Raw genomic sequence first — 24,131 nt, forward strand, 5'->3', positions numbered from 1 at the left:
TTGATGCCTGAAAACCAATTCCCACAGCTCGGCGCCGTCATCTTTAAACCAGATCGGGAGGAATTCCCCTAGAAGCATATATGCATCTCCATTTCCGCTTCCGGGTTGTAACTGAATAATTTTGGACCACACTCCGCTCAAGTCACCGTTAATATCAAGATGAGCAATAATTTCATACCATTCAGTCGCTCCGGTCCACCAAAGGGAGATTGACTCACTCTCCATGTCGCAGTGAACCCAAATATTGGGGTCCGCACCGTGAAGGAGAAATATCTTTATGCCGTCGTAAAGCTCCGTGAACACGATCGATGTAATTATCCATGTTTGCCAGCAAGTAAAACTAGGCCACGGATTATCTGTGAGTAAAGATGCTCCATTGGGATCGGCCCCTGCTTCAAAACATAAGGATATTGTTGGAACAGCAAAGGCTGATAAGGAGTAATGGGAAGGTACCATGGGCTGGCTGGCACCTGCCCTGGGCGAAGTGGGACAACTGGCTTAGTCATCACGGCCGGATAAAGGTGGGGCAACCACCCAGGCCGTCACTACCTACTTCGACCGACTCCTGCCTACAGTGTAAGATAGAAGAACAACAAGACAAGAACAAGCAATAGGATCACCAACAGACGAGTGATAATTGCTACCACTATTTGTCGTATACGACCCCGTGAACCAACAGATATATATTCGCAAGGCCTCGTCTTATATCATAAGCCACTCGCGCGGTTAATTTGAGAAGTCCTACATGTATCGGCCAGGCAGAAGTCGAGAAGCACGTTGTAATACGTTTCCCGTTTGCTTCGACGTCCTAATTGGTAGAACCCACCATCCAAGCTGATCGGCCAGGAGTTTGCAACAAGATTGATGTGAACACCAATACCAAGGCTTCCATCAGTCTCTGTTGCGTAAACTAGCTCAGATAAATTGAATATTATCCATGGTGCAACTCTCGTGTTTGATCTGATACTTGGATTCTGGATCTGAACTTCCAGAGTGCGGATCAGTTCTTCAAAGAAAGTCAGCAGCCGATCTTGAGCCAACTCGCGAAAGTGAAAGCAACTCCTGACAAAATGCTGAATGCAATACTCCAGTATTCCTTGACGAACCCAGTGCAAGGATGGAATGGTTTCAAAGATGCCAAGAAAGCCTGGAGGCGGTAGTCAGCCACGTCGAAGGACTGAGCGTCGGCGTCAATGTCATTTTTGATGTGTGGCTGCAACAAAAACTCAACAAAGGACCGATGTGTGAATACCACCCGCTCACACGGAATTCAATGACTGATTCTCTTCTCGTCGAGGTACCACGCATGGTTGTGCAGGAATATATCGTCCCCATCATCGATGATTTCATGATTCCGTTCCCGGTGGATTCGTGCAGTGCCATTCTGCCGGCTGCCCTCGATTTCGTTGACGAGATTCTCGCTTATCTTGTACTCTTTCTCTTTGGATGATAGTATTTCTCTGACCCCATAAAGATAGTCTAGTGAACATACACCCCTCATCAATCGCGGTCGGACATCATGTCTAGAAGCGTTCACCTCAAGAAGTCCCATGCAGCATTGGTATACCGACCGTCTTGTTCTCTCTTGTCTAGAGATCCAAGTCTCGCTGGCGCCGGCTGCTATCGGAAGCTTGGTAACAAAGTTGGGGTCTTTGTCATAACTGTTTGGGAACCAAAGTTCTGTGAGCGGGAGGGCAGGTAATATTTGCATCCCGAGACCCTTCGTTGCAAGTAAAATCATTCGCATGGCCCTCATTCTATCCATTTTATTGATGTGGATTCCACTTCTAATCGAGAGGAAAATTGAGTTGAAGAGTTCTTCAAGGCCCACAGGCAAAGCTTTCAGTCTTGCTTCAAGGTCTCCTAGATGTTCTCCAGAAAGAAGGCCCCATTTAAGACCCCTCAAGGTGATCTTTACCCAAAGGAACACCCCTTCGGCTTTGAACTTGATCTGGTTGATGAGACGGGCCACTCGCGGTTCTTTCGAAGAATAGGATCTGAATTCTTCATTGTTGGATAATTCGCTGTTGATGTATGCTTCGGTGTCTCGGCTCGTGATGTCCCGGAGACGGATTCCAGGGCAGTTTATCAGCCTCTGTCGGAAAACTTCCCATTCTCGGCTTGAAACGCACAACTTTACATCTTCTGGGACTATCTCAGTCCAACTGCGAAATAGTTTTATCATCTTGTCGTGGTCTCCGTCAAACTCGTCCAGGCCGTCGATAAAGATTGCAACCTTGTGCGAAGAAAATAAATATGTTTGTCGCAGGAGACTAGTAAAGGCCAACTCAATATCAGAACTATGAATCCTGAACGCTCTTCCTTGCGTAGCATTTCTCCACTGCTTCGGGAATACGGTCTCGAGCAGGGCGGGGGCTTGCTCCAGGATAGAGTATGAAAGCGCTCGAAGGAGTCCGTCTAAAGACTTTTGAGTTGTGGACCCAAGCTTCCAGAAGAAGTTTGCCGAAATCAGTGTCTTTTCTCCAGCCCAGTCTTTGAGATATGATTTTGTCGCTGGGCTTTGGCAGAGGTACTTCATAAGCGTTGATTTGCCACCACCAGGCTTGCCGGAGACATGGAAGATGCCTCTACCATGAGCCAGCCAGTCTATGAGACCTTGCTGTGCCTGAAGCTCTGTAGTGGTTCGCTTCAAGGATATTTGTGGTTCGGAATCAGAATCAGAATCGGAAAGACCGTCTGATCTTGCATCAGGACCTGGTACCTGATGCTGTTCTGCATCGTAGCCATCGTTGTTCTGCGACTCATAGTCCCCTCGAGGCGCATGGTCTGATTCATTCCTGTGACTAGAAACGGACCCATCGATTGAACCAGACTCGCTTGTGGTCGTGGACGGTATCTCTGAGCCCAAAAGCCAGGAAAATGTCTTTTCGTGGGCGCGTTCAACCTCATCAAACCTCCTCGTCATGTCGCCAACGTAAAGCTTCTCCAGAATTAGGCGCTGGGCAGTCAGTGCCTTCGACAGCCTCATTCGAGCGGGACAGGATGCCATGGGCACTTTCCACCAAACCCGGAATGTGTTTCCACAACTCTACGTTGGACTGCAGTTTCTTGATATTCTCGCCCAATTGTTGCATTTCAGTTGCGTTGATGTGTCCTTGGGCCGAGATCTCATTGAGACGGCGACTCAGCTCCGATCTACGAATGGGGAAAAGGTTAGCCGCCATGCGCGCTATCTCCTCGTTGCTTAACCCAAGTGTTCTTACCTCGTAAGTTGAGTGAGCTGTAGATGGATCCTGGATCTGCAATCGTCCAACTCTTGCTGGTGTGTTTCCTTTTCATCCTTCTTCCGGAAATCCTTGACCATTTTAGATAGAATATGTCGCTTCTTCGTTGACTTCAGCCCAGCCAGGAGTGTCATCAGCTGAACTGTGAGACTTTTGTACTCCTCGACAAGATCCAGCAGTAGAGTCTCCTGCGCATCCCTTGCAGCGCCTACACCTCTTGTGTTGAGACCCGCGACATGTTCCTCGACGCGTTTGACTCGACGCTCTAGGTCTGCATTGTCTTTGAACGTCGCGGAACCAGTCCGTCCGATTTCTCGTGCCACCACAACATTCTCAGCCGCAAAGTCGATGAAGGTTATTACCGCACTGACGAGGCCGATAATCTCGAGGTTCCTCCTCGCATCGCCTTAATCTGAATCGATCACGATCACGTCAACCTCCCGTACCTCCTTCAACTCCCTCTTGGAGCCCTCCTCCCCTCCAAACTCCTTCTTCAACCTAGCCTCCAACCACCCCCCGAACCCAGCAAACATCCCAACCCCTTTCCAGCTCTCACAAAAAGCTCCCATAACTTCCATCCTGTCCTTCTCAACTTCCCTCATCCTTCCCTCCATCCACCTCCCTCCCCTTCCCCCCTCAACAATCTCCATCTCCCCCAATCCCCATACGAACTTGGCCTCACAAACCGGACAAAGGTACGGCGGCTGTCTCGAATCCTCACCTAACCCTCCCGTACCTTGCATAACGCAAGCGTAGTACACGCAGTGATCCATCCCAAGAGAGTGACCCACTTCATGAACCGCTGTCCTCGCAACACGTGAAAACCACATGCCGTACAGGTCCTCCTCCGCCTGCCTCTTATTCCGTGATGCTTCCCGTGATACGAGGGTATTTCTTGACGCGGAAATTGCAGCGCCCATAGCCGTCCCCTTCACCTTCCTCAAATCAACAAGAACCTCACCACCACCATCCTTCTCCTTCATTCTCCCTTTCTTCAACCTTCCATGTCCTTTCCCCTTCCCATCCATCCCCTCACCACCCTTACCTTCCTCTTTCTCCCTCTCCATCTCCTCCTGCTCCACCCACCACTCACACGCCTTCCTCACAAACCGTCCACAATGACTCGCAGGCCACCCATGCCCCCTCTCAACCCCCATAACCCCATCCATCGCAGGCCGATACCGAAATGAACTCACAGTACAAATCCGACTCCCCCAAACGCTCTACCACAACAGAAATCTTCATCTTCATCTTCATACAGATCCTGCGCGACGAGCATACACGCAGCATACGCGTCACCCGGGAGAACCCCTAAAAGCGCGTCGAGGAGGTCGTTGAGGTTGAGTTGGTATTTTGCGAGGCCGTCTGGGGAGGGGCGGCATCGGATCCCGATGACTGTTGCGTTGGCGGAAGATCCGGTTGCGAGACCGATCATGAATGGCTTCTTCTTTTGTTTCTCCTTGGACTTGCCGCGAGGGGGATTGCTCTCGTCATCCCACTTCACAAACCTGAACGCCGTGGGGAGAACCTTCACCTGAAGAGGATGATAAAACGCCTCAAAATACGAGACAACATCCTCAACCCTCGGCTGCTTCAACCCCCCTTCAAATCCATCCATTGCAGCCTCCTCCAGCTCAGGAACCTCCCACCCCCTCACCATCGCGGCGGTACCCTCCTCCACCGCCGGAAAATCAGCAATATAAAGCGTCTTCCTCCCCTCCGTAATCCGATTCCTCCACTACCCCGTCGCCCAAGACCTCAAACTCTGCGGCGGGTACCGAGGTTCCAGCGCGAGGTCGTCGTCGGGTAGAACAAGCGGACCGGGAAAAGTGGAGGGATCGGGTGCGGGGACGTCAGATCCGGACTCGGGGCCGGAAGAGGTGGAGTTGGAGACACCGGCGTCTGCACCCGCACCCGCAATCGGCACAACCCTCCCAGACCGCGTCGTCGCCGCAATGCGTTTCTTAACGGGTACGCGGGTGAATCCGGGTCTTGTGCGGCCGTATTCTGAGGCGTCGACGATGATGGATGTGTGTTGGCATGTTTTGGGTTGCTTTCGGGGTGCCATTTTGTGTGAAGTGGTAGCGTTCACGACTCGACGACTCCAGTGATGCGGTCGAGAGATGAGGTGAGTTGGTTTATAGGCCTCGTCGTCGACCTTCTCGTCAACGACTTTGCTGTGCCGCAGGATGACTCACACACGAAACCTCAATCTTTGAAAACTTTAAACGAGGTACTACTTTCATCACTGTCTGTGAAGCGATTCACGAGGTCGAGACGGATACTTGGCGGGGGGCCAAACGACCCCGCTTTCCGCGCTGCTGCCTACGATCCAAAAAAGCCATCAAAATCGAGTTATTTCCTTCATCTCACCTCACCTTGCCTTGCCTTGATCACCTGGTCTAGCTAGCTCCCTCGAATCCATCAAAAATCTACTGAGAACCGAGCCGCCTCGCGAACCCCAATGCCGCACCACGCAGCCTACCTTACCCTGTCAGGCATCACCCTCGCGCAAGAAGCTCGTCTCTAATTCACCTCAGTCGCTTCGCAACTCCGTCAGTTGCTAAGCTACCCTCCCGTCGCATGCTACATAACAAACTCAATACCGAACAAGGGCCATACAAGTCCTACGTAAAGGGGACGTCCGAAGAAAAAAAGCCTCCTACATCACATCCCATCCGAGCAAGGCCCCTCGGTCCCAAAGAACCTCCAAACCCCCACGCATCCCTCACCGTCCAAGATGCCACAGCTAAAGTCCTGGCCTTCGGACCCGGCATCCGCGGAATCTCTCCCCCCCAAACCTCCTGCCAAACCCCTCAAACAAAGGGTAAAATACTGCCTCACGCTCATGCTCAGACAGGACAGACAGGGCGCATAGATCCTCTCCAACCCGCGAAATCCCGTATCAGCCTTTCAACCTGCAGCCCAACTAAGGTAAGGCAAGGCACCAAACGGGGATAAAAAGGGCAAATGACAGGGCAGTCGAAACGTCCACCAGCGAAACGTCCACCAGCGAAACGTCCACCAGCGAAAAAAGAAGACGACATGCCGCTCGGCCAGGTCTAGACTCTTCCTCCGTGCTGTCTTCTCTCTCTCTGGTGCAGTGGTGCTGCCTCGAGGCTTGTGCCTACTGCCCACTGCCCCAGTGTCTGGCAGCATTTCATGCATGGCCGCGGTTCGACATGTCGCCTCCAATGTCGCGCTTGCGCTTGAGCAAACAAACCAGCATAGACCCTCTTGGCTCTCCTCTTCCTTGGGGATAATTCATACTGTACGAATAGACGCAGCACAACACAAACAAACCCGCGCCCGCACCGCCGGGACCGCAAATGCTTCCTCCTGCAACCACATGGACCGCGCAAACCCACCACCGCGGGTCTACCGTCCGTCCCGCATCCACATCCGCATCCGCATCCGCATCCGCCGTCCGTCGCAGCGTGGCATACCGACCCTATCTCCCCGTCGCGCCTCTTGCAGAATCTGGCATCGCTCCATCATCGTCCCCCGGGAGTAAATCTCCCCTTTCGCGGGATAATTATCCCCAAGAGCAATGATCACGTCAATGCCACTCTCAAAAGACAAAGAGCCCGCCTTCAGGCTCGCCATCACTCACCGGTCAGGTCAAGCATGCCCCATCAAACGCCCGCCATCTTCGCCCTCCCGCTCTTCCCGGGGCACACCAACCCATCACATCTCGTCACCAATTGCGCGCGCCCCGTCCCATCCCACGGTTTGCCTCCCGTTGGCCGGGCGAATGACGCGACGCCACACATACTTCGACATCCAGGAACCAAATAGCAACCGGTCTGGATGTATGCCTCGGGCGATCGCCCCAATCCATCCCCTGATTATTCGCGCGCAAGGAAAGTTCTCCCACATCGAGTGCAGTCGCCGTAGCCAACCACACCTCGGCAGAACTTCGTACGCGTCGTCGCGTGAAAGGGGGGAAAAAGCTAGACCGTCGCAAACTCTCGTGTAAAATGTTAGTGACAACCCAAAGAACCATGAAAATAGTCGAGTACACACAATATAGTGTGTAAGCTCACCTCACCACACCACACGCGTCGCCCGCGTCGCGGTTGTAGTTCTCGACACTTGAGTGCAAACCGCAAAAGTTGCCCGGTTCTGAAACCAGCCCGTCTTCCTCGGAATCCGACCTCCGCGAACCGTGGCACCAACCACACTGACCGAGCGCGTCCCACCCGCATCGACACCACCAACGTCCACACCTACGACACACCTCCACCCCATAGGCCGTCCCCCACGGAGGAGGGATGAACGTCCCCCAACGAACAGATGCAGTCTGCAGAGCATAAGATTATTTCGTCTCTTCTCACCACGACGGGGGCGCAAAGTTCAGTCCGCACGTCGCAGGGTCCTGCTCGTACCTGAACCCAAAATGGACGAGGACCCTGGTCTGCGATGCTGCATCCGAGGTATAACCGGACGTGGCATCGCTGCTGGCCACACGTGGTCCAATGGGGGAGCGAGGGTACCTGGTGAGTGACGGGATGTGATGTGATGGCCGCGGCGGCAGCAGCAGCAGCAGCATCAGCTGTGGCATCGCGTCGAAGGATCACCTTCATTCCCGACAATTGTTGAGCGGCAGAGCCGTGCATTGCGTTGCGCCTGACAAGACGTTGGGCAAATCCTTTCCCGGGCCCGCGGACTACCGTCAACGGTCACGACGCTGCATCTCGAAGGTGCCAGTGAGAAGGCATCGGTGTCATCGCCAACGACTTCCCTCCACCGGTTGGGCTTGAGATCAAAGTTGCAAAAGAAACCTCGTCCAGCCTTACCAGTCGATGATTTCTCGATCTGCCTAGGCCGGACCGAAATGTGAACCCAGCTCGAGGTTTCCGTAACCTAAGTTAATCGCTCGATATACCCATCAGTGCGTCGTCCCCTTACCCCGAGATCAATATCGATCGATTCCGGGATTTCGAATGTCTCGCAGCAAAAAAAAAAAAAGCACATCATCTCCAAGGTAAGACGTAGCAAGGTAGAAAATAGTCTGCGGCCTTCTGCTTATCGCTGGTTTGACGGGCGATCACGGGTCTCAGACATTGGTGGCGCCGAGCCTTTGCATCAACCCGCAGCATTCCTCGGTCCCGAAAGAATTTAGAGAAAAAAGAATTGTCCGAGTGAGCGTTCGCGCCAGTCCAAGCTGCCACGAGGGTGTAGGTGGTCTGTAAGGTACGGACGGGTGTTCAGAATTAGTATCGAATCCTTTGCTTTGCATAGCGCCTCGGTGTAAGTCAAACGAAGAAGAGAGGCCCAACGCGCAAAACTCGGCGATTCGCGTCTTCGCGCGCAAACTGCCGTCGCTTTGCTTCTCTATTGGCCAGTCCGGGCTTCAATGTCGGATTTTGGGCTTGCTGTCCCTATTGAGCAACGTATTATTGATTGACTTTGACGCTGCAGCGCCATACTTTGAATAGAGAAACGCAAAGGAGAGAAAGGCTTTTTCATGCTTCCCAAGCGGGAACTGGCTTTCCGTGCCTCTCCTAAGTGACTTCTCTCTCAATTGACTATTCAGCCTTCGAAGGGCGCCATGAAGGGTTTCCCAGGCACCGCCGCCGCCCCCAATATCAAGGACCCTTGGAATCTTGAGTCGTCGTCGCAGGAATATTCCTCTAAAGATTTTGACAGCTATTTGCAGTCACATCGAAATCCAGCCATGTTTCCGCTTCGGGAAAACTCGCCCGTGCACACACGCAATCGTGACACCAACTGTTGGCGCCGATGTCTCCCGCAACGCCTCGTGGCGTTGTGCGACGAGGGCCTCCAGAAAGAACACCACATCCTTTGCCACACGCCGCACCATAACGATGACCTGTAGAAAGGAAAGGCGAAACCACTTGGAAGCGCACCGAGCTCTACGGTAGGAAGACTGGAGACTTCGTTGCCTGATGTCTAGACACCCTGTTTGATCCGAACCGCCCGAAGACGGCCACTTCTCGATGCAGAGGACGTCTCATTGAGCGAACAAAATCGTGCACCTTGTGGAACTGTTCGCCGTTGCTACACTCGTATCTGCCGGCGTCAACTGTTGAGAAGTCTTAGTAGGTCCATGAACCATCATCATTACCAAATAGAGGAGGGGCCGCACGCGACATCAACTTTATCCAGGTGTCGATAACCTGGTTCCGAGGGAATCGTAAGCCGCTCCAACGGATGGCTTACAGGTAGAGGCGCCACGCCCCTCACCAACTACCCTCTTTGATCCCAAACATAGAAGTAACCTACCGCCACTGTATCATCCAAATTCGGTTGCCGTCGGGACCGTAGAATGAAAATTCTGTTCAATTTTTTTCTGTTGAGTTTCGAGTGCCGAACTTGGCTTGGTGGCTTGCCTACTGCGATGGGTCTGTGGCTTGCCGCCGACCGATGACTTTGAACTTCGAGAAAGGTCTTGCCGCATGCAGATTTTTCCAAACCGCCGACGATCAACTGTCAGAATCAATGTACCTTTTTTCCATTTCTTCTTCTTCTTTTTGCCCGAGTCCAGCCCGGTCCAAGGGCACCGGTCTTCCACGTAGACTCAACTCAAAGGCCAAAGTAAACCCACTCGAGCCTCCACGTCGGCCTCCTGTTCGGCCACAATCCCCCGTCAGAAATGCAGAATCATCGGTGCCTTACCCGGTCAGCCGGCATCGTTCTCTGACATGGATGTGTGCAACTTTTTTCAGTTCACATGTGAAGTGGGCACATCGAAGAGGCTGTTGGATCCTTATTCCTGTCGCCGACGGGGTTGGCTTCCTCGATGCAACCGTACGGACGAGGATAGAATCAGGCGGCACCGCTGTAAGGTGAGGCTTCCACGCGCGCTTCTACCGGAGCCCTAAGGCGAGAGCCCAGGCACCGGATGATACCCGTCATGCCCGTCACCGGCCACCCGTGTCTTCCCCTCTCGCTTCCGTCCCCTCTGCATTTGGCAAGTCAGCATCGGCGAATGGACTGTCAATCCAACCCTCCATCAGGGCACGACTAATGCAAGGGACGCAAGACCGAGGGGAAAAAAACCTCATCTCCAATCCAGGTACCGCACCGGCGGGCTTGGGAATATCGACTCAACAAGTGCAGACTGCAAAGATTGTGACGCTGCACCCCCTCTTCCGTGGACATGGCCGTACCAGTCAAATGCAAGCTTTGACCAAAATCAATGGCTACGCTCTCGTGAGGGTGTCGAACCCCAGGTGCCTCGGTCGGCCATGGTCCTGACCGGCTCCAATCCTGTCGAGGCTGGCCCGTCTCCGGTCGACGGCGCAGCCTTGAGGACTATTAGGTTAAGCACCTACGGGGTTTGCGCCGCTGGCCGGCTTCGAGAGGGGCGAACAGGTAGACACACGACCGTCGCAGTAAAAGCTCACGCCTTCGCTGCACATTCTGCCTGATGACGGGCAAAAAGGCACGAGAACCAACGAAAATAGGAGAGTGGGCTCCATGGCCCGCAAAAAGAGAACTCCATTCATCGTGATTATGATATAATCACAACTCATTAGATCGATTAGCCAAAGAGATGTCGTCAGAACTGTGGAGGCAATTGTTGGGCCTACCGCGCTCCTATCCTGGATTTCACCGGGGCTGACCGGCGTCCCTATTCGTAAACCACGCCGTTTGCTGAGTGAACCTAGGGCTGGACTAGAGCTCAGCGGCGTAAGGTGAAGCCAGCAATACCAGTCAAGAGTGTCGAGCATGTAAGCAAGCAAGCCTGTTCCGCTGCAGCAAGGAAGGATCTGTTGCCCCACCCAGAAATTCCACCGCCAGGCCTAGATGAAGTGATTCGAGAGACGAAAGCATCCGATGTACTACGGCACAGTAGTAAAAAATTTCTACCATGCCAGGAGGGGGAGGGGCGTAAAGGCAGGTCGACATTGGCACGAGCAACCATGCTCCCAGTTGATGACGGGAAACACGCTCGGGCAGCAGCTAGGTGCTGGCGGATAATGAGTATGAGGACGTGGCTACGTAGAAAGACATCGTTTGTAGGGACGGACTTTTGCGCAAGAAAATTGTAGCGGGATGTTGCATAGAACGGAGGCGTTTAGTATGTACAGGACAAGAAGAGAAAGGCCACTCCTGGCAAGCTCTCTCGGTGATAAGCCAATCTCCTGGCGATGACTTAATGGCCGGCCAGCGTCATGGGATTATTAGGGCGTCCCTGTCGCACAATGAGGGGGACAAGCTTTCGAATCATTGAGATGTTGCCGGTGTTCTGGCAACCCATAGGGACAGCTGTGCTCTTGCCTAGAGTTGGTAGTGGCCCGCGCTTGTGTCATACGGCTTTGACGTCGTGCCGATGCTGTGGCATCTGCCCTCGAGACTGGAGTAACAGGACGGGAAGCGGGATAGGAAGGGCGAGCCGACCAGCGTTGTCATCTGTGGAGCCACCTGATAGTGAGACTGCCCCTAGACCTCGATATCTTTGCAAAACGTGGAACAAGGTTTGCTTCCAACGTATATGACGATGCTGAAAGCCGCATGTGGTGCCATCATCCGAGGAGAAGCAACGATGGGGCGACTGGAAAGCGAGGTTGCATTCGAGTCGTCGTTGAAAATTCAAAATTTAGAAGTTGGCCAAAGTGGAGGACCCTTGTCAAGATGTTGGCGGAAAACGCCCGACACACGTGGTATTGGAGCTCAGACCTGCGAGTTGAGGGGGGCTCCGCGTCGTGATCTTGGCTTCATGGGCGTAGCGTGGTGTAAGTGTTTTGTGGCATCTCTTCTCAAGACAACACATGAACCACTGATGAGGGCAGTGCGATTTCGGAGCGACATATGGATACAGCTGTCAAAGAGAGAACCGAGATGTCGATGTTCAAGGAGAAGATGCTTCAGTTGAAGGGATGTGCGGAACGTAGTGGATGCAAACTGACTCTTGATGCTGGCTGAGTTTGGCCATGGTGAAGGCACGATGTGACCGTAATGCCAGCAAGCTGATTCAGGCTGAGCCTCGTCAACGCGCCGAACCCCTCGAAGCCGGCACGCCTTTTCGCAGGCTGCTCGTTGGAGCAGTCGGGAGCCTCAATGCAGGATGTAAAGTCTTGCCTTTAACGTCCTTAATCCAGGAACAGGAAGGGATCGACATACTGCAAGTCAACGAGTGCCTGAATTCGCATGGCTTGCCCATGTTTGTTGCCCAGGCGAAATGGCACACTCATCGAGGCGCTCCAGGACTTCGGGGCAGCACTGCACCTAGCGGCGGAAAACAAGGAGAGGGCGTCCGTCCCTCGGGCCTAGTCCTACCCCGCCCCGGCAGCATGCGTGCGTACGACGAGATGAGCGCCAAGCGCTTGACTGGACAAGATCCAGAAATCCGCCTAGAAGCAGAGTCATTCAACAAGCTCCATCCATCCCGTCAGCCTCGATGGAGGCGCTTCGTTGCCCCGAGTGAGGCTACCAGCGTTTCGCTACGATGTTCAGAACCTGCAACAATGGTCTCGCGCCATCGGATCTCCCTGTGGCAGCAACGCTTGGCAGGCAATACAGCCAGCGGACACGAGGCGCCGGCTGAATCAGGTCGAAGAGGGAGCCTGGCAACTGGCAATGCGCTTCTCTATGCGACCTCAGCTGTACGGATACGGCAGCATCGATACGTCGGCGGCTCGCGGGGAGAGGTCGACATTCCCCCCAGCCTTTCTTTTTCCAAAATTGCATTTGTCATTCAGATGGGATTTGTAGGCGGCAAACTGAGGCGGCTAGGTCTCCAGGGTTGGAACATGAAAGACCAGCGGATGCTGATGACCAAGGGATAGGGTGGAAATAGTTTCGCCCACCGATACTGACGGCCGAGGGAGCCAATGCAACGTCCAACCATCGCCTCCTGGTGTCCTGCACCTAGTCGTAGGCGTTCGACTGCTCTCTTATGGCAACCACTGCTAAGCCAACAGTGTTTACCTAGGCAGTCCGTAGGCGTCAGTCCGGCTGTTTGTTGTGGCGCATTGACCTGAGTGGGTATCTCCACGGCGGACCTTGTGAGAACAGGAAACTATCGTAGTGACAGCCGCTGCTATGACCTCTCCATGGATACCTGGTCTCAACCCTCGGTATCCAGTATGGGACTTTCGCAGGCCTCGTGAAGTTGCGATGGATGGTCCTGGCAGTGAGAGGATGGTGTAATATCGGACCAGGGCGCAGCACGTCATTCGCCAATTGCGTCGATTTGGACCACAGCTGACCGGAACCTGACTGGGTCTACCTTGACTTGACCATGCTCGACAATCGTCATTCCTCGGCCAGGTCCTGGTAACTCCAAGTACCTTGTTATGTGGTCACTGGCAACTTATCTAGATTCCACTGATTGCTCAGCCGCTCACCCATCGAGCGGGTCCATGTTAAACCTGTCAGTTGGTATCCGCTGCGGGCTGTATTGCTCAAAATGGTCCCGGCTTCTTGGAATTGAGGGCGTTAGGTTGGGTTCGAAGCATGCTCCAAGCTTCCGAGCTACCAATACCGTCAATTCAAAGTTTCTTGGTGATGGTCGCAGTACGGATATGATAGGAGCAAACACGTTGATGGAGTCTTGTCGTTCTATCCATGGCCAATCAGCTTCCGCCTGAAGGCTCCTGAAAGGTTGGTTGGCCCGCAAAGTTCAGACCTTCCGCTCAAAGTTGTGGCTCGCCATTTACCACCATTGTCGAACGAATCCTGACTCTTGCGTCCCGACTTGCGAGTTGCGACTGCGGCAGCGTTGCTCAGAGATGCCGCTCCCAAATTCCATCGTATCGTTCCATGCTATTCCATCAGCACCCATCGCCTAGGGGTTGGTCACTATGCCTGAGCAGGAAGGAGGAAGCCACATTGCTCCCCGCGCCACAGCGTTGCGTTACCCGCCAACCTGGAACATACCCGCTCGCAGGTTGGCAGGGTCGAGGGGACGAAGACACCCTAGGGCGCAACGAAAGGCGGGTGAATCTTGACTGGAGAAAGAAATTCATGTGCCGAAAACGGACTGAGGGGCCGCCGAGATCCTTCAAGGTCTTTGTCGTTTGCGATGCTCGCCCAGAAGAGAATACCCACTGCGTAGAGATAGATGCTGGCAGTCCTTGATCTTGACGAGCCGACGTGCCGACCTATCCAGTGATTCTCCATGGTGGACCGCACAGGCCGACGTCGCTGAAGGACTTATCAGGCCTTCGATGGCTGCGGTGATTAATACCCAACAATGGACCAATGCCCCAAACCACAAATGGTAGCAAGCACTAAGAAATCTAATCCACGTTGTTCTTTGTTGTGCTCCGAGGTCCGCAGTCTCCGGGGCTTCAATGGTTGTGTCCATATCCGTAGCCAGAGAGCTTGGTCGCTGCGCAGTGGGGTTACGGACCTCTCCCTGGCCGACAGCTGGGGAAGTAATGAAGCCCTGGTCCCTGTTGACTTCGAACCCAATCAAGCGACCAAAAAGCTGAGAACAACTCGACAATCCACCTCCAAGCAAGCGAGAAGTCTTGGAGAATGGAGATGGCTAATATGAAAGAGCCCATCGGGCAAACTGATGTCTGTTGTGAGAAATGGTCGGTTTGGGAGTCGAACGTTTGCGCAGCGCACGACGCTATGGCACCGAACTCTTGGGATTTGGGGTGCCGCCCGGAGTACACAACCGAGTCAAATGCTGCTGCAGGACCAGCCACTCCTCATTTTCCGTGCTTGTCTGAACCTTAGGGCGGCAAAATATTGAGTTATCCCTGGTCGTTGTTCCTCAGAGCACCATCGGCTCGTTGACGAGTCCTCCGTGCACTCAATAGATAGGCCTTGAAGTGACTGATGAGTGGGTGGGCAACTTGTCATTGGGTCAAGCGACTGTGATGGTCGACCTCGTAATGGCTAGATCATTGTGCATGCATAAAGCAAACGAATCCAGCCGAGTTGTGCAGATCCGCCGGAACCCTGCTCAAATGTGGTCGCCAGCTGTCATGTCCACCGGGCTCTTGGAGCCGGTCCCAAAATCGGCAGAGCAGGATCCATTGGGGTGGAGAGAGAGAAGGCCCAGAACACAGTCCAGCACGTCGTGCCGAGAAATAGTGTACGGATACGTATCTTTGGTTCAACCGCGGTGCATCGGCAGCAGCTCTGTGAACGCGATGGAGACTGGAGTCGGCCATTATCCATTCAGCTGTCAGTGGCTGTCGGCTTCCAAACGTCTCCCGCGAACCCTCCTCCGGCCAACGGGGAGCACAATCCGTACCAGGGATGAGGGGACCATGTGCGAAGACGCTTGTCCGTTTCTGTAGCCCCGGTCAAAGCAGAGGAAAACGTTGAACCTGAACCTGGTACCCTAGTCGAACCGACAAACAAGGGGAGGGGAGGGAAGGAGGCCGAGCTATGATCCCTGATGGCGAAGGAAACGAAACGGAATTGGGGTTAGTGTTCTCGGAACAACAGAGGCAGTGCCAAAGCAGGGCAAAACAGACGGCGGAACCTAAGCCGAAGCGGCAGGAGGGCATGCCGTCACCGTTGACGGGTGGATGCAGAGAAAAGGTCTGCTGCGTAGGTATTCGTAGTTCGAGTTACTGTTACCTATGTCTGCCGGACAAGGAAATGCGGACTGTGAGGAGAGAAGAGGGGGCGGCGAAGGAGGCGTTGAGGAAAGTCTGGAGGAACAACATCCGTACTTCGCACACGTCAGTCGTATCCGGGACCCAAGACTCACAGCTAGATACCTCAAACCAACGATGGGCATTGAGGCTCCAGCATTCCCAGCAACGAAGAACGTGAAAGCCAGGTTGGGCGGGCAGTAGATGGGGGGAAGAAGCCCTGGACCCTGCCCCGCTCCCTGTCTATTCTGCCATTGACCGGCGCATGTCCATTGGTGTCCGTCGCTCCGTTGCAGCAGCGTTGCTATCGATGGACTGGCAGCCGCTCAACCGTTGTGCAGAGGCTGCAGAGGTTGCAGAAGAAGGCCGAAGTACTCCGTATGGGAATTGGGGATTCGACCGACGGTTGGCTGCTGCATGGTCTGCTTTGCGACGTCCACTGCACATGAGTTGACGGTAGCATAGCCGGGAGTTGTCGAGCTTCGAAATGTGTGAGCAACTTCGCCAATGGCATCATCCTGCTTATGTACTGCACGCGACAACCACGCAGAGTGCCACCAGGAAATCGGCAGCGTAAATTGCCCAAGGCATTGAAACCGGTAGGTGGTTGAAGACTCGGGAATCTGAGGTACGTATTCTCGGTGTCAGTACGGAGTAGAATGCCGCCAATGGTACGGAGTATGGTGTTGCGGGTTGGTTGATTGACAACACAAAACCCCGATGAACTACTTTTGCGAAGCTAGCGTGCTAGCTTTGCGCACCGCGTTCTGCCGTACCGTTGGCATAGCAGTGACGCAGCTTAAGTGGTTTGAGAATCGCCTCCCTTTCGTCGCAGAGTCAGGTTCAGTCTCTCCAGGTGGTGGACTAAACCAACTACCATGGAAACAGGAGAGTCACGTCAGCCGTACTGTCTTGCTCTGTTCCGCCGGTGTCTTGAATGTCGGAACGGGAGTCAGCCCCAGGAGGTGTCAACGGTGGAGACGAACAATTGGTGCCGTCGGAGCATGACTCCATCCGTTGCCTCTGCTGCGTCCATTGAAATCCTCGTTGGCAACGCCTTTTAGTATCCGTATACTCCGTGGGCTAGCAGGTATCCATCCATATGGAGACGTATTTTCCCCATTCCAAAGGAAGTCCCCCGCCAACGTCGAAGAGTTGAGGGCAAGCCGAACATGGAACATGAGAACGTGGCTCCGGTGTACTGTCTAGGGCACAGCGCAAAACCCTGAAAGGCTTGGGCCGTCCTTGAGGCAGAGATCTCTGACCGCCGCGTCAACCCATCGACCCAGCAGCAGAGGCGGAGGCAGAGAGGCAGAGAGAAAGGCATGGAGGCGCTTGAGAGAACTCCTCCACTCTCCTCCTCCACAATGAGCCTGGGGCCTTGGGCTTAGTCGACGGCGGCACACAGACCAAGAGGATGAGAGGTTAAGCTGCATCTGGCGTAGAGCGGGTCGCTGTAGTTGGGTATGCTTGTTGGCCATGGTAAAGAGAACCGAAAGGCGGACTCATAAGCCCTTCTTTTCTTCTCTTGCCCTGGGAAGTGACTTTGAAAGAGACGGGGGTTGGCCGTGCCGAGAGAGTAAGGAAAGAGAGACAAAGACAGAAAAGAAAGAATACCACGAAACGACAGAGGCGCCCTGGTGCAGCAGTTTCCGTGCGTCTCGGAGGGCAGAGCAAGAGGCAAGAGAAGCGAAAGCGTATCCGCAGGCGATGTCCGGAGAAAATTGCAAATGCCCTGATGATTGATTGTGTGCATCCGTAGGTGAACGGTAGAGTTGGAGTATCTGAGGTGTCTACCGGCATCGTGGGGCTTGGCTGGGGAGTGAGGGAAAAGTGTGCAACAATGACTCCCAACTGAGGTGCAGCAAAAAATGACCAAACCAGCAAAAAGTCCCCTCCTCCGTTCCTGCTCTTTGTCATCCTCGCCTTCCAACCTTGGTCCTGCCATTCTCGACTGACTTGACTAGAGTTGTTGATAGACAATGGCTCCCTCCTTCCCTCCACCATCAGATGCAGCAATTCACTGTGGTATTACACGCACGGAAGGAGAGAAAATAAGGCAAGTAGACCTGGCCTTCCTCCTTCCTTCCATCCTCCCATCCATCGCACCTTGCACATGGTAGCAGTTCGCTCCTTCCCTTCCTTGCCTGACCTCACCATGCTTGTACCTACGTACCTCCTCTTCTGACCGGGATCAGGGCAAGAATGCCCAGAACGCAAGGAAGGAAAGGCCTTGAGAGATACGTATCTTTCGCTCCATGTCTCTCTGCCTTCCCAGTCTGTGTCTGCTGCAGGTATCCCACTCAGTCAGGTTAAAAGAAGTACGTACCGCAGTCAGGTATCCAATGTTGTTTTTTCCTCCTTCCCCTCCAGACTCCAGTTGCCCTCCTGCGGACCTGCCCTCCAAAGAAAAACACACCAGACAAGGTAAGCACAGAAAAGTTAGCTTGGATCTTAGGTTGGGTTTTTAACTAAGACAAGGAAGGTAAGCTTGAGTTTCCCACCAAGCCTTTTCATCCTAGCTCCCGGCCACCGTCTTCCACACCCCCCGGTTCTTTTTTTTTATCACCCCCCTGCTGCCTCTACCTTAGGTACTTCGTCTCCACTTTCCTCGCCCACTTCGCCCACGCAGTTCGCTCGGTGTCTTGAACTTCTTCCTAATTCTTTGTTTTCTTCGTCGCCGTCACTGCGGAAAACTCGCACATACCCCCCTTCCCCCCACCCCCCCGTCCGGACCCACGCCCACTGCCCACATTGGATCGCACCCTGCCTTGCCTCTCTACCTTGTCTTCCTTGCCGACTGCCACCCGTCTGTCCTGTCCAAACATTTTCTTCTCCCACCCTCCTTGGGGGAAATATCACCTGGCTGGGAACCCATCGCCGTCTGGTCTGGTCTTGTCTCGACTTGTTTTCCGTCCGTCATCTCTTCTCTCGTAGAAGCATAGTCACTCGTCGCAAACCATAAGCTAGCACCCGTCGCCAGTCGTTCCATCCCCCTCTTAGACTCTAGACTTGTTCTGTTGTCTAACCCAGCAACACCTCCACGCCCTCATATATCGACGACCGCCTCACCTCACGTCTAGGCCTTTGCGTTACGAACCCCCATTCCCCGCGACCCTTCAACGACGTTGTCATCCCCTCACGTGTGCGCCCTGCAGCAAAACCCGGAGCTATCAAGTCAAGTGTCGCATTGGGTCCATCTTCACCCCCATTTGATTGGAAGAGGAGGCATCTGCACCGAGGAAACAACGCACGCATAACCAACCCAAATTCCTGCTGGACCCCCAGTACCAGCACACTCACGCCCAACCACCGCCAGACAGGCCGAGGTACCCTGCACCAGTTTCGTACACGTGGGACGACTTACCGCCCTTGACAAACGGCCGGCTCGAACATCTGATTCCAATTCATTGGAGAAAACCAGGGCATTTCCATAGCGCTTCTACACAGCCGTCACTCACTCAGTCACGACAACCATCACCGCCTCCGAGGGGAAGGAAAAAAAAGAGTTCGAAACAGCACAACGCCACGTCGCTGTTGTCGGCTGGGGGAAAGAGAGACAACATAAGCCGCCAGTACAGGATCACGAGAATGTGGAGTGGGAAGATCCGGCTGACAGGAACCATCTGAGTGGCGTCGGCATCGACCAAGTACGCCCCAAAGAGTACTTACACCAGACCAAACCCCCAACACACCCACTTCGCGACAACAACGGCAACCTTACACGACTTGAAATCGGATACTAATCGCAAGTGTACCTGGAATGACATCGGATAAGAATACCTGGCACAACATATTTGCTTCATCTCATCATCACCGCAGCCACAGCAGTATCTCTCTGTTCAACCCAACGCCTGGCTACCCCACCGCCCCGACCAAGATATAACCAAACAACACAAAGCCCCGAACATCCAACCTCGACATCTGACGCAATAGTACCAATAGTGTATCGTCTTCAACCTTGCTAAGCAATCCATATTCTTCGGGCAGACATCATGTCTCCCAAGTTGAAGCCATTGCTGCTACCTCAGCTTGTTGAAGAACGTCGCAAATTCGAAGAGCAACAGCCCGAGTTCCCAGAAGGCGAAATGGACCGCCAGTACGTCTACTATACGACCAACTCCTCATCCTCCGACGTTGCATCACCCGTCACACCTACCTTCTCAACGCGAGGACATCTACGCTACTCCAGCTCATCTTCATCGCTTGACCTCCCGCCCACCTGCGTCGTTGAAAGCCCATCGTCACCAACTTCAACTATCCACACAAAGTCCTCTAAAAGGCCACTTCCCGATGTGCAAGAGGAGCCATTGGAGCGGGACGAACTTGACGAAAGCACCATTCTCGCCGAGCCATTTGACTTGTACAACTGCTTGTGTAAGTCGGCTTTTGCTTCTAGTCACTCGCCCAGTACTAATATGACTCATTAGGTGACGAGCCTTGCATCCACCACGAAAGCTCCGAGACGCTCAACAGTGTGTACCCTGCCGACTTTGATATCGACTATGACCTCGGATTCGCGAGTGATGGCGATTTTACGTCCACATTGGATAGAAAGAGGAGTGGCACCGAATCACCCTTCTCCGGCTTGGCCACACGTTTGGGATCGCGGTTCCCACAGCTCTCGCGATGGAAGTCTACGAAGCGGGCAAACTTGACTGCTTCTCCTACCACCGAGCTGACGTTTGAGAACGCTCACCCTGTTTCTCGTGCGGCATCATCGAGCCGATCTTCCTCCTTGTCTGGCCCTACGCGGCAGATACTCGACAGGCTTAACGAGTACCCGATCCCAACTCCCGCCACATCCTTCTGGGAAAGTACTGAAAGCGTGGATTCTCCGGCTCCCATCGATATTGAAAAGGCCAACAACGAGAGAGAGAGCATCGAGCGTGATCGAGCTCTTGCCGCAACACCTCTGCTTCCTCCCCTTTTGATGAACAGCCCGCCAACAGAAGTTCCCCATCCCAGTCCTCTGCAATCTCCCAGCGTGGCTCCGTCAACCCTCTCCATGGAAATTCCCTCCCCTCAGCCGCTTCCTCAGATGTCTACGCCCTCGCTGAGCGCGAAGCCGTCAGTGTCTTCGTTCCGCCACGTACAATCGAGCCAAGAGCTACCCATTGGATTCCCTTCCATTGTTCAGGACCACGATGAGTGGTCAGATCGCCTTGGACACGCCAACTTCACCATCACCCCGCAACCTTACCAACCTGTGGAGGCCGACATGGAGACTCTCCGTCTCTTGCGAGCAGACTGGGAAGCCGCACGCGTCAGCTATACCAAGCACCTTGTGCGGACTGGCGAAAACTATAGCGAGACTTCCAAGATTTACGCGCTCACTGAGGCGAAGTGGGCTGAGACTGAGAAGAACTGGCGAACCTTCCACGAGCAGACGATGGAGCGCATCGTTGCTGCCAACAAGTCGAGCAACCAACGCCCGGGAAGCTCCCGCAGCCGCAGTCGTGGTCGTGTTCGCGCCAGCAGTGGCGGCTCTGCCATACTGCGCAGACCTACCCAGGACGATGACTTTGCCAATATGCAATGGCGCCGCCTCGAAGATGGTCTCCCCACCGCAATTCCTCGACTCGTTGACGCTGAGGGCAAGTTCCCTGAGCGTGGCGATGAAGACATCGTCGGGCCTATGGAGCGCGACACGAAAATGATTCGCTCCAGGAGCGAGGAGCGCAAGGGTGGCCGTTTCTGGCGCAACCTGGCTGAAAAGGTTGGCATTCGCAGATGATGCTGCCTTTGGTGAAACATATCCCCTTCCTATACAAGATCTACACCGTCACTTCCAACACCCAGTTGGCGGCTCAAAGATCTACTGTAACGATTAACGACCCCGAAACAACGATGATGATAACACGCCGCTCACATCGGAGACCACTATCCTTTTTTCGAGTTTATCCTTTACACAAGATACCCGACTATCGTCGCTCCTTTTACCACCACGCCTCGACTAGGCCACGTCTTACGACATCTTACGAACCAACCTTTCCTTTTATCGCGTTTTTTTTCTTGGTTTCAACCACCACAAATCTTATTGTTTATGTTTATTATCTAGTATTCTTATTGTTTAAAATAGCAAGCGCCCAAGCCGGCGCTGCAAAGCCTGTAGATATTTTCTTTCTTACGGGAGGAACATATGGAGCCACTGGAAGGAGTGTTCAAAAAGATGGAGAAAAATACTAGACTTGGGGAAAAACCGCAACGGAGTTGCAGACCTAGGCCCACGGGATAAAGTGGCAGCCTGTTTATTGGATTTACTTGGGCGTTCCACAGGCGCAAAGCTCGGCGCTACGGTGGGACCGAGCCCAGCCGTCTTGTACAGACTTGTTTCTTTGATTTTGGACTCTACAACATTGGAGAGTCCTGCTGCGACTATCTTTGGTCGTAGTTTCAAGCCTCCAGCCTAGAGCTGTGAGTGACTGGTGTTGGGTGGTGAATAGACTTCCATCACATGGTGGCCTAAAATAAACCTACTTGAATACCTACCATTCGTCCAAAGCTCTCGCGCTCGTGTTCGTGTCTTGATTCACACCATCTTGTGATGTATGCCTCGTATGAAGCCCGGTGTGGTGTGCCCGGTAGACTGGATGGTCAGCTCATCGCATTTCATCAGCCGCTGGGCATACTTGGGGAATCACGACATCCCCCCCTCCTCTTGGTGAGCTACCTTTACCTAAGATAGGTGACATGTCAACCCGACCCCTCGCTTCGTACCCTCGCCCACCGCGTCGCGATCGCGACGGATGTAACGCTGTCGATCGCCGGGGTGTCGACCCCGCGGCAAGCGGACCATCGCCCGGAGGGGGGGGGGGGAGGTTGCTAGCTTTTGCCGACCCCCGCGCCAGCACTACATAAGGTACATAGTAGGCAGAAAGTACCTATCCGGAAGTGGACGTCGCCCATTCAGTGTCTCCTCGGCAGCCGTCAGCATTTTGCGTGCGTTTGGGGGGGTTGTGATTTTCGCATCTGCCGCTGACAGGTGCGCGTCTTGCATTGCATGGTAAGGGAAGAATAGATTGCCATGTTGCAGCGGCGGCGGCGGCGGCGGCGGCAGTAATTCCGTCGGAGATGGGACTGGGGAAGGATGAGGTATGTCGAGGCGGCTCTGGGGAGGACTGGATGGAGTCTGGGCTGGGCTGGACTCTGAGGGTGAGAATTGTGGACGTTTGACGCCACGTGTTTCAGATGCAGGTCGCCGTGACTTTCGCTGGAAAGAGAGTGGGAGGTTGGATGTGTTGGAGATGGAGAGTAGTTGTATGTTAGGCTTGCTGCCTTGGAGGTGGAATGGGTTTGGTGGGGGACAGAGGAGGATGGATGATCGAGGTATGAGGTATGAGGGGCTACGGGGTAGTGATGGCGGCTGTTTGCAGATTCTGCTGCGGGTTGCCTTTTTTGCACTTTTGCTATCTGTTCTCCTCGGGCCGGTTCTTGTTCAAGAGTTCTTGTTTCCTCGGTGCCCTCTTTGAGTGGGGGGATGAAGCTGCCGATGATGGTGAGTGTGGTGGCGCAGTTTGAGGTTCGTGGTAGTCAGCGAGTTCCAGGGGGTCGGGTGGGAATTCTTTCTGGCGTTTGTGTGGTCGGTTGGGATATCTGGCTACCGTGATAGCAAGCCTTTTGACAAAAGACTTGGAGAGGTGGAGGCTGGGGTGCCGGGAGGGTAGGTGCAGGCGAGAAGGGGGCGTTAATGGCGTTTTCTGCGGCTGATGAAACATGATGGCAAAGATGGGAAGATCGTTTGGATGAGACGGATTCCGGGGAGGAGGGGGAATGCAAGCAGCTCGCCGAGCACGGTGCGGAGGGTTCGGAGGGGGAGAAGCGAGCGGGATGGATGGGTGTCTCTCTTACTTTTCCGGTTCAACTTTTCTTCCGGCGGAATGGCGAAATGTGACTACTCAGGTTTCAACTTCGGAACGGGACGTGGCGGACGGGGATGGGGGCTCTTGGCGTTGGTTGTGGGAGGGAGAGGAGGTTCGGAGCTGAGCTGATGGTCCGGGTACAGTTACAGGTAAGTAGGCAGATGGGAAAATGTGACAGATGTCAGATGTGAAAATGACCGATGAAGACGAGGCTGAATCCGAGCCCTAGAGGGAAGGGGGAAGAGAGGGGGTATGCGGGCGTGATGTGGCAACGGAGACGGGCAGGTGCATTGCCGAGACGCCATGCGCCGGGCGCCGGGCGGTGGCTTTTCTGAATGACGGAGAATCATTCGATTTTGGGAGAGGGGAGAAGGAGAGAAGGGGGGGAGGATGCTATTATTGGGAACGGGTGGTGGAATGAAGCCGGGCCGGATGTCAGATGGAATTGGGTCCCAACTGATGTTCGGACCGGGCCGTGGTCGTTGCTAGTC

At 54.0% G+C, this 24,131-nt stretch overlaps 5 protein-coding genes across 5 annotated transcripts; 2 read left to right on the forward strand and 3 right to left on the reverse strand.

Annotated features, from left to right (window-relative positions):
* Window positions 1–1,270: 1,270 nt before the first annotated feature.
* On the reverse strand, window positions 1,271–2,539 carry BDP81DRAFT_336617 (uncharacterized protein; the record flags this gene model as incomplete). Its single annotated transcript, XM_060585931.1, has 1 exon — window positions 1,271–2,539. One exon carries the CDS (start codon window positions 2,537–2,539, stop codon window positions 1,271–1,273), a length of 1,269 nt encoding a protein of 422 aa, XP_060437496.1.
* A 1,113-nt stretch (window positions 2,540–3,652) lies between these two features.
* BDP81DRAFT_466725 (uncharacterized protein) lies at window positions 3,653–5,313 on the reverse strand (the record flags this gene model as incomplete). The annotated part of the gene is made up of 3 exons (XM_060594432.1): window positions 3,653–4,454; window positions 4,505–4,978; window positions 5,024–5,313. The coding sequence occupies 3 exons, from the start codon at window positions 5,311–5,313 to the stop codon at window positions 3,653–3,655; spliced, it is 1,566 nt and encodes a 521-aa protein (XP_060437497.1).
* Window positions 5,314–12,501: 7,188 nt separating this feature from the next.
* Window positions 12,502–13,321, forward strand: BDP81DRAFT_443494 (uncharacterized protein). The gene has a single exon (XM_060591735.1). The coding sequence runs from the start codon at window positions 12,509–12,511 to the stop codon at window positions 13,001–13,003; it is 495 nt and encodes a 164-aa protein (XP_060437498.1). The 5' UTR covers window positions 12,502–12,508; the 3' UTR covers window positions 13,004–13,321.
* Window positions 13,322–17,052: 3,731 nt separating this feature from the next.
* BDP81DRAFT_443496 (uncharacterized protein) lies at window positions 17,053–18,154 on the reverse strand. The gene has a single exon (XM_060591736.1). The coding sequence runs from the start codon at window positions 17,783–17,785 to the stop codon at window positions 17,204–17,206; it is 582 nt and encodes a 193-aa protein (XP_060437499.1). The 5' UTR covers window positions 17,786–18,154; the 3' UTR covers window positions 17,053–17,203.
* Window positions 18,155–19,773: 1,619 nt separating this feature from the next.
* BDP81DRAFT_401120 (uncharacterized protein) lies at window positions 19,774–21,515 on the forward strand (the record flags this gene model as incomplete). Its single annotated transcript, XM_060588780.1, has 2 exons — window positions 19,774–20,155; window positions 20,209–21,515. 2 exons carry the CDS (start codon window positions 19,774–19,776, stop codon window positions 21,513–21,515), a joined length of 1,689 nt encoding a protein of 562 aa, XP_060437500.1.
* Between the last annotated feature and the right edge of the window lie 2,616 nt (window positions 21,516–24,131).

The sequence above is a fragment of the Colletotrichum phormii genome (assembly GCF_030913505.1).
Source record: "Colletotrichum phormii strain CBS 102054 chromosome Unknown BDP81scaffold_49, whole genome shotgun sequence".
Classification (NCBI taxonomy): domain Eukaryota; kingdom Fungi; phylum Ascomycota; class Sordariomycetes; order Glomerellales; family Glomerellaceae; genus Colletotrichum; species Colletotrichum phormii.